The sequence below is a fragment of the Conger conger genome, chromosome 17, assembly GCF_963514075.1.
Source record: "Conger conger chromosome 17, fConCon1.1, whole genome shotgun sequence".
In the NCBI taxonomy this organism is placed as follows: Eukaryota; Metazoa; Chordata; class Actinopteri; order Anguilliformes; family Congridae; genus Conger; species Conger conger.
This window is the reverse complement of record NC_083776.1, coordinates 1,952,046-1,962,063: the sequence shown is the minus strand read 5'-3', so window position 1 is coordinate 1,962,063 and position 10,018 is coordinate 1,952,046. Positions and strand designations below refer to the sequence as shown.

The 10,018-nt window shown below is 44.1% G+C and overlaps 1 protein-coding gene across 2 annotated transcripts; it reads left to right on the top strand.

The window, feature by feature from the left end:
* Window positions 1-239: 239 nt before the first annotated feature.
* Window positions 240-9,739, top strand: LOC133116933 (NF-kappa-B inhibitor zeta-like). Of its 2 annotated transcripts, XM_061226955.1 has the most exons (10): window positions 240-593; window positions 1,075-1,202; window positions 1,823-2,214; window positions 2,864-2,969; window positions 3,203-3,349; window positions 4,320-4,383; window positions 4,819-4,979; window positions 5,652-5,762; window positions 6,455-6,622; window positions 7,176-9,739. In XM_061226955.1, the coding sequence occupies exons 1-10, from the start codon at window positions 359-361 to the stop codon at window positions 7,224-7,226; spliced, it is 1,563 nt and encodes a 520-aa protein (XP_061082939.1). In that variant the 5' UTR covers window positions 240-358; the 3' UTR covers window positions 7,227-9,739. The 2 variants fall into 2 exon arrangements, with proteins under 2 accessions (XP_061082939.1, XP_061082938.1); XM_061226954.1 differs by having other exon boundaries at window positions 6,455-9,739.
* The last annotated feature ends 279 nt before the right edge of the window (window positions 9,740-10,018 follow it).

The window sequence follows — 10,018 nt, the reverse complement described above, 5'->3', positions numbered from 1 at the left end:
TTAATCATACTAAAAACATCAGTTACCTAGGCATGTCGTTTAAACTTTTCCCTCGCACCAAAGTGGCAGGAGTGTGCCACACCACCAACTACACTGGGCCCCCAGACTAGAAACTTATATTTGCAGGAACCTCCTCCGGTAACTAACCGACCTGAAACCACGCCCTAACATTGGAAAGGGAGGTGCTTCAAAAATAAAAACACAGCTGATATGTTCACTCTGTGCAGTGTATTGGAATGTTGGATTAGCCGTGCAACACAGAAGGTGATATACAAATACGGAATCGTAGAACGGTAGCTAAAAATTCACACCAGATTAAAAATCTGGATTATCGAGGAAGACGGCAAATAAAGCAAATATGTTCATCGAAAGCGTCCAATCTGAATACGTCACCTGCGTTGAGGGCTGGGGATCTGGAGTCATGACAAGCGCGATTGATGCATCTTTGTGCTCCCTGCCGCCGGGCGAGCCCACATACTCCACTGGATACCTTCTCTCCCGCTCGCCGAGTTTTTATTCACAGTCGGGTCACACCTGGAGCAGCGCGTCTTGCTCGAAGCCAACCAGCATGCAGCATCTCAACTGTTTCGACGGTAAATTACGCAAACGGTTGTGTTTTAACTCCTTTCAATATACAATAAACACTATCCCAGTGTTCTGATGGTGTGTTTACATGCCTAGCTTACCTGGTTTCCAATTACCTTGTTTAAAAGCGAAATAGGAATACCACTATTATGGTCTCGCTGATATGGATTCGCAGTCAGAAATTAACACGATAAACGTGATTAACATGATAAACGAATCTAAGCCCAGGGCACTTTTGCTCAAGTTAAAAGCCTTTCTTTCAACATATTAAGAATAAAAAAAGCAATTCACCGTTTACCTAGTTCATATGTAATTCTTGATATGAAAAATTATAATTGAATTGTCGATATCAATTATTAGTAATGATTTTATATAACAATTTTGAATTACAACGAGTTAAAATGTAATGTCTGGCTATTCAAAACTGTTTTAAAAAAATTAAAATTAAAAAAATAATAAAACGACTTCCTTACGTGGCGTTTGTTACAGATGGGACTGCTACAGGAACCGTGAAACCGCAATCTTACACGGGGGTGCGCGTGAAAAACCCGGTAAAGGAACTGATCATGCAAAAGTACCGGGACCAAAGGTCCTGGAGCTCAAACTATCAGAACCAGGTGAAGAGGTTTCCGCTTCGATTACAAAATTGTGTAAATATATTTTGCTGTGGTGTAAGGACATTCTCTGATCACTGATGAGCAGTGATGCACAAGTGTAATTGTCATTCTGTTGTTTTTTTCCTCAAATTCTACCTTAACGGGCTAAAGGTAATCTCATGCTAATGATGCATATTTTTAAAGGCTGACTGTTTATGTTTATTAGATCAAAACAAAATTATGCTGTATACAATGTTGTCCAGAAAAGCACAACTATAAAGTTACATGTTTTGTTATTATTTCCGCTTCATACATGCAAGATGTTAGATTGAGATGCGCCGCTTGTAGCGAACATAGGTAAAAAGGCTTGGAGCTACGTTGCCCTTTGTGTAGGTTGCCCAATACATTGTTGGTGACTTAAAAAGCTTTTAGGCACGGAATTTTAAGCTTTGTACTTCACCTTTTGTAGAGATGTTTATTACAATTACGTAATAAATACCTCCACTACTTCCGGTGCCAGTGTTGTAGTTGCAGTCACTACTCCGACAATGACCAAACTCTCATGAGTTTCCCCTGATTTACTTCATATCACTTTTTGTGCACCGGCACCGTTTCTAATTCCACAACGTTCTTTTGTCAAGGACAATGCACTCTGCCCTGAACCATGCTGTGACGTCAGCGAGAGGATGCTGCAGTTGTCCGAGTCTGGCCCTGTTTCCATGACAACCGCCCACATGCCCGGGACCTGGCCCCAAACCGCTCCTCCCCGTGCCGACCCCGGCGCGGAGATGAGCCCCCGTCCCGCGTACCTCGCCACCGATCCGGGGATCTCCGTGGCCATGGGGGCCGGCTTCTACATCCCGCCCTTGACCCCCCAGCCTGACGCGCCTCCTCCCTTGCCTCCCCCCCAGTCCCTCTCCCTTGAATCTCCTGGCGGCGTCTCCTTCTTCCAGTGGCAGATCAGACAGGAGGAGGAGAAAGTGGCGAGACTCATGCCGGCACAGCTGGTTGCACAAGACAGCGATGGAGACACGTGAGTCCTCCCCTGGAGCAATGCAGGGTTAAGGGCCTCGCTCAAGGGCCCAGCGGCTGTGCGGATCTTATTGTGGCTACACCGGGGATCGAACCGCTGACCTTGCCCCAGTCCCTGGTCATGTACCTTAACCACTACGCTACAGCTAACAGTCCAATTAGGAACCCCGCCCTCCAATTTGGGATTACACTGTAAGGATTAAGAGATTGTCCTGACCCACAATTCTTTTTTAAACAGACACACTCCCAGACTGAGAACTTTTCCAATCACTTTGGCACTAATCTCACAAGTTTGAGGACAAGTTGTCATTGTGAAAAGTGAACTCAACAGTCTGAAATGAGTGCCAAAGTGATTGTAAAGATTGAGTTTGAAAGAAAGATGAACGTTCATTCTCGTCTGGTTTCAATCATGTGGAAATTGTTTCACGGAGCAACTGTTTCTTTGAATACAGCGTTCTCTGAATGCTTTGTTTATCTTTTGGTTCCTTGTTGCCTGAGGGAGAGTTAATGATGACCAGACATGTATGTACAAACTAGCGGTTGGAGGGTTGGGTCCCTAATGAGCCCACAAAGTAGGACAGATGCCCGATCGGCTGGGCGTTGTCGCTTGTGGTTCCGTTTTGACACCTCCCCCGATGCTCCGTTTCCAGGTTACTGCACATCGCCGTAGCTCAAGGAAGGAGAGCCCTGTCCTACGTGCTTGCTCGGAACATGGCCCGTCTCACCATGTTGGATTTGAAGGACCACAACGGCCAGGTGAGTGTGAGTGGACCCGCCCACGGCCCGAAGGCGGTTCTGACTCGGACTCGAGGGACTCGAGGGACTGGCCGTCTGTGTGGCAGAGCCTGGGTTGCCCAGTGACAGCATCTGGGTGACCGCCCCAAAGTTTTGTCCTTGATCAAACTCGGATCCTGGAGTAAACATTCAGTGCACATCCAGTGTGATGCTTGTGTCTCATCTGTTTTTTTTTTGGGGGGGGTTTTACATAGAGTGCCCTTCAAGTGAGCGTGGCAGCCAATCAGCACTTGATTGTACAGGACCTGATTGCCCAAGGGGCACAGATCAATACAATTGACTGCTGGGGACGTACACCTCTACATGTCTGTGCTGAAAAAGGCCATGGACTGACCATGCAGGTGAGCCCAGTCACACCGGGCTGTGTGTGTGTGTGTGTGTGTGTGTTTGTGTGTGTATTTACGTGTGCACATCTGTGTGTGCATTTGTCTGTGTTTGTGTGTGTGTGTGTGTGTGCGCGCATTTGTCTGTGTGTGTGTGTGTGTGTGTGTGTGTGTGTGGTTGTGCTTATGTGTGCACGTCTGTGTGTGCATGTGTCTGTGTCTGCTCCTGTGTGTGTGTGTGTGTCACTGGTTGTAAATCAGGAATATCTGAACACACAGCTCTTTATTGTATTTTGTCCATCACACTGTGATGTCTGTGTAAGTCCACCTGCCATATTAATAAATCATTCCCAAGAGACGATTCATGTTAAACAGTACACATTTAGACCGATATTAATAGTGCCAGACAGTTATCAGTGCCAGACAGTTACACTTCAGTTCAAAGTGCAAGTTATCTTAATCGGCAGGTTATCGAGAGGGGAAGTTATAGAGGGGGATGCATCGTAAACACTGTAGGTATGGTGTGAGCACTGTATGACTGCCTATAAGAAGTGGCAATGTAGACTCGATTTTCCATTAGATCGTTCGGTAGTTTGATTGTGATGGTAAGCGTCGCCACGCGCAAAACAAGTTCCGTACATTCCGATCTCTCAATAACTCGGAACATTTGCGTCTTGCTTTTTTCTGTTCTCAGATTTGCTTAGTCGGGTGCTGCAGCGACTTCCTCATTTCTGACACAGCTTCGTTTCCTCAAACGGTAGAACATTATAGAAAAGAAAATTCCCCTTTCTCCCGAAGAGGGCAAGAGTCCTGTAGGACCGGCTCTGCCGCACAAACGCCCCTTTCATCGCAATTACAGTCCAACTCACCACACGCGTATTTGCCAACTGTCACCTGGGTTCAAATCGCACGAGGCTAATCGCTCAGCTATTAACTGACTCTCGGCTCTCTATACTCACTCTGTATTGCTTTCTGGGCGTCTCTCTAGGCAATCCACAAAGCTTTGGGAGCAACTGGCCAGAAGGTGAACATAGAGGCAGTCAACTATGACGGTGAATACTTCCTTTAACGTCCTTTTCAGCCGTTACACCCCTTTATGGAACCTCCCGCCATAGTGCCCCTCATGCCATGTCTCAATTATCGTTAAAGACAAGACAACGGACATTTCATAACGGATTGGGTTTATAGCAGGGCACTGTATATATTCAATTATTTGGGTTTGACTCAGTGGCAGTGCGAATACAGATTATTGTTAATATATTGTTATTAATAAGTATACGTACAGTACTGTGCCAAATTCTTAGGCACCATAGATTTTTTTAACTATACATTTGCCTTAGATGTTTACTTTTCAGTAGAAAGGAGCAAATCTGAGATATTCAAACATACATTTTTCCATAAACATTATAGAAAACATGATCAATAGAAATGTTCTATTTCCAATAGAAATCCTTCCTGATCAATAGAACTGACCCCCCCTCACACAGGTATAACAGCGCTGCACACTGCAGTTCTATCCCACAATGCAGCGCTAAAGGACTCATTGGACGGGTCGGCGGCGCAGACGCAGGCCCTGCTGCAAAGGAGGAAGCAGCTGGAAGAGTGTATCAGGACCCTGCTGCTGATGGGAGCTTCTTGCAGATCCAAGGTCAATGAACGGCCCAGCACACTTTTTTATGTTCGCCACGAACGTTAGCTAACGTTAGCTCACGTTAGCTCACAGTTTCAAAAGGTAGCGCGCGGAGCCGCAGCAAACAAAAACGGCTGCTGATGGGGGAAGACGTAGAGAGAACAAAAGTTGACAATTGGCTTTTATAATACACTTTAATAAATGTCATATTTGTTCTTACCTTGAACATTAAATCGCGGCTAAGCAACGGATCAGCTAGCTGTCATTGTTAGACATAAGTTGCATACGTTTCTATTAAAAAGGCGTTGGTGGCCGAACCAAATGGAACAATCTAAAACATACTTTGCCGCCAACGTTTGCCATCTTGAACTCACGTCTGCACTCGCATCCACATTCACAGTCACATACTGCATAGTGCGTTGGTTGGCAGTCCTGTTCCTTGGAGTATGTTTTCACTCCTGCCCCGTCCAAGCACACCTCATTCAACAGCAAGAGATCTCGCTGAGCTGATAATTAGTAGGATCAGGTGTACCATATTAGCGTTGAAATTAAAATCTACAGGACTGTAGATCGCTTGGGAACAGGGTTAGGAACCACGGGCGTAGTGCATTCACATCCACGCTCCCATCTGCGTGCAGAGGCAGGCTGTTTCCCTACAGGACACAATAGGTTCTCTTCCCCCCCCCATAGGACCACAAAAGTGGGCGCACTTCACTGCATATGGCTGCAGAGGAAGCCAACGTCGAGCTTCTGCTTCTCTTCCTGGACCAGCCGGATTCGCTGGCCATCGTCAATTCCACGGTAAATAACGCATTAAAGATACTTGACCTACAACTATGAAGTTGTGGTCATTGACTGTCTGCATGCAGCTGCCTGTACGTAGCAGCCTGCATTTATACTACATTTTACGGTGCCCACCATTGTTCATACCCTTGACTGTACAAAATAATACAAGTACTAGGACTTTACAATATACCGTATATATTTATCGTGAATGAGATATGAACATGCCAGATAAACACATCGCAAAAGACTGCTTGAACTGTGATGAATAGTATGTTCTGTTCTGATTGGCTGTTCAATAATAGCATGATGGAAATAATGTGGGTTTTATTTTTATTTATTTTATTCGGGCAGCATAGGCTTTTCATTGTTTGGGCTCTATGCAAACAGTGTACCCAAAGCTGACACATTAGAACTGTGCACACAATATTTGTTTATTTATCAGCAATATCATCATCGCAATATTCAACAACATTATCACTTATCACATGTCTTCCTCCTATTGTGCAGCCCTAACAAATACTGAGCGATATTAATTCTCAAACATATTTGTTATCAGTGATAGATATGTATATATATATATATATATATATTTATTAAATTTTTTTTGGGGGGGGGGGGGGGTGACTTTAAAGCAGCACTTTGTGCCTGTTTGTGATCTTTATGAGAGGGCTAACGCTCCCCCTGCCCTTCTCTCGTGCTGCGTGCAGGATTACACCGGGCACACGCCACTTCACGTGGCCAGCGCGCTGACCAGGCGTGTCACCCAGGTGGACGCGGTCAGGCTGCTGATGAAGCGGGGGGCCGACCCCAGCATGAAGAATCTGGAGAAGGAGCAGCCTTCCCAGCTCGTGGCCGAGGGACCCGTGGGAGATATGGTAGGTCCGGGTCCTCCTGCACTGCCCTGCGTGTCCGGCACCTATCCCAGCCTCCTTCTCTTCATCCAGCCCCTCTCGTGCACCATAGAATGCGTGTCGTTGTGGGTTATTGCCGAGCGGCCGAAACCGGGCTTTGTTTTTCACCCCCCACTTCCTGGTCTTGTCGAGAGACGTTGCCCTCTGGCGGCAGTGCTGTTCACCGTGCAGACGTGTGCAATGGACGGCCTCCGTTCAGACCCAGCGCTGCCCTTACTGTGCCCATCAAGGCGGACAAACAGGTTCTTCTTTAGGAGCGACATTGGCTCAGGCGGTAAGAGCAGTCGTCTGGCAGTCGGAGGGTTGCCAGTTCAATCCCACCCCGGGTGTGTGTCGAAGTGTCCCTGAGCAAGACACCTAACCCCCAAATGCTCCTAACAAGCTGGCTGGTGCCTTGCATGGGTGCATTTGAATGGGTGAATGATAAGCATGATAAGCATCAATCGTACAGCACTTTGGATAAAGGCGCTATTTAAATGCCGACCATTTACCATTTACCATTTTCCATTCTTCACAGGTGTGGCGCATCCTAAAGGGGAAAGACAAGTCCAGGCCATCCCTGTTCTAAGGCCTTGGACCAATCACCACTGTCAGTTAGGCAGTCCAGTCTGTTGTGTGTAATCATTTGCTGCCACAAAGCAGATGAACAGTTGTTTCTATGAAAACGTTTTGATCACTACAATGTAGTGTAGTAGGGGCGACATAGCTCAGGCAGTAAGAGCAGTCGTCTGGCAGTCGGAGGGTTGCCGGTTCGATCCCCCGCCCGGGCTGTGTCGAAGTGTCCCTGAGCAAGACACCTAACCCCCAAAATGCTCCTGACGAGCTGGTCGGTGCCTTGCATGGCGGCCAATCGCCGTTGGTGTGTAAGTGTGTGTATGGGTATAATGGGTGAATGAGAAGCAGCAATTGTACAGCGCTTTGGATAAAGGCGCTATATAAATGCCAACCATTTACCATATACCACTCTCAGGAAAAAAAAAAAAAAAGGGTTCTTTGGCTCGTTTCCATCGGGGAAACCTTTTTGGATCTTGATAGAGCTCCCAGATTGAACCATTTTGCCTGACAAAGAACCCTTAAAAAATAGATAGGGTTCCTCTATGGAGACACAGAGGAGCCTTCTGGAACCCTTTCTCCTGAGTGTTGTGCTGGAAAGGTAGAATTTTCAGCTCTGTAGGATCATGTTGTGCAGGGAAAGACTAGAATTGGAAAAGTTTAGATGAGTTTATTTTGTCAGATATACCTTATTATTATTCTGTGGTTTTCCTCAGCACCATGCGTAGCCACGGTGACATCAGTTGGGGACTGTCAATATTGTGATGCGTTTCTTGGTCTCAACCGTTTTGAAGATCCGGGTTTTCACCGTACTTTGCGGGTACTAAGAGCGAGCACCAACATGGACAACACGTTACTTTGCGCTCTCCACTGAAAATCTGTGCATGTTTTTGAAGTTAAGAAAGCAATGAATCTATGTGGATCTTTGTTGTAATCTCACGACTTAATTGCTTTCGGAGCAGTCTGCCTCGCGCCTCACCCTCAGAACTTGCCTTATGTACAGCTGATGTCTTTGTAAGGATTAAATTGATTCAATTAAACGTAATGGTGACATAAGCAAAATAAATGCACGATAGCAATGAGACGCGAATAAGAGCAAATGAGTGGAGAGCAGCAATCGTTTCATGTTCACGACACTGCTGCTGCGTAGTGGCTTTCAGTTTAGTTGATATCGACAGTATGTGTAAGGTTGGGGCCAATTCCACTTTCCACTGTCAGTTCAGAAAATAAATTGAACAGAAATTAATGTATAGAAAAATCACCATATTACTGCCTTTAATTTTAAAATTCATGTACCAAACTTGATTTGTTGATTTAATGAATTGATTTAATTGACAATGGAACAATTTCACTGACTTAACACACTCGATATGCAAGCCCAGCACAGTACGCAGTCAGCTAAACACTGATCAAAACAATTGACACTATGCCTGTGAATACTGGTTTGCTTAGGCAGAATTAATTCTGTAACCACAGTAGAATAAATAGTTTCTTGATTTAAATGTGAATTTGAGATGTTCGCGAGTAACTGTGGCATGTTTGAAAAGAGATGTTGCCGCTGCGTTTTGCTGTTTGCGGATTCATTACGAGAAACACAAAGATCCGTTGAGGCCCATTGCAGTTTATCAACGCGAACTGCGTCAAAAAGTCGTCTAGAAGTTTCGTTTAGATGTGACGAATTTATCTGGATGGATGGATTGATGGATAGATAGTACTCTGGGTAAGTGGAAACGTACTTTATTTTCATTTTTGGGTGAGCTGCCCCTTTAAAGAGTTAAAGACGAGAAGAGCGAAAATAATTATCTTAGCATTAAATAAGATCTTAAAATGAATTTGCAGATAACTGACTTCGTTAGATTTACAAGGATTTTTTCTAAGCTGTACAAGGCTCTGTTTTAGATTAGTTTAGCCTACATAGTGGCCTGTATGATGTCTTGGCTATTAGTTAGATTAACGATTAGATTAATCTAAACCGTATCCACTGTACAATTAAGATTACTATGAATCATTGTTTATGATGCAATCATTGTGTGAAACAGAAGTACTCACCATTGTAATTGACGATGTAATTGTCTCTCGGTTCTGTGAAGAATGAATGTATTGATATTGTGAATATTCTTGCAGAAAGGGCTACGTTTTACATTCTCACAGAACAGCCATAAATTGTAATAAAATGTTATTTTAGAGAAATGCAGTTAAATATGAATAGGTTAGGTGACTACAGTTAAATCAGGTATAATCTTTGGTGGTAGGACTGGGACATTAATGATATGTTAAATATAGGCTCCAGAGGTGATGGCACTGTCGGACATTGTCAGCAGTGAGAGAAAAAAAAAAGCTACAGCAGATAGCCTGATGGAAGTTAGACATTGCTTGGGACTTTGGATATTTTTTTGCTGGAACTTGTACTTCTTTGTTTTTCTTAAATAAATAAAAAAGCTGTATCCTAGACGTTTATTGAACTTGTGTGACTGTTAAAATGTGATTTCATTTATCTGAAATAAAAGAATGCATTTGTGTATTTGAAAATCATCTTGGTGATAGAAGTGATTATGACCAGAACAAGTTTTCAGTTATTTTCATCATATGTATCATATATATGAGTCGGGGGTTCCCTGGTGTCCTGTCTAAAAAACGTTTTTTTAAATTTGTAAATATGAAGAAATAAATGGAATACAACACATTTTAAGACATTTATGAGCAAAAATAGTGTGTTTTTATTGCTGAAATACATGGTAAATGGGATGCATATGATGAACATGAAGAAATAAGTAATACATTTTACGACATTTATTAACAAAAATAAAT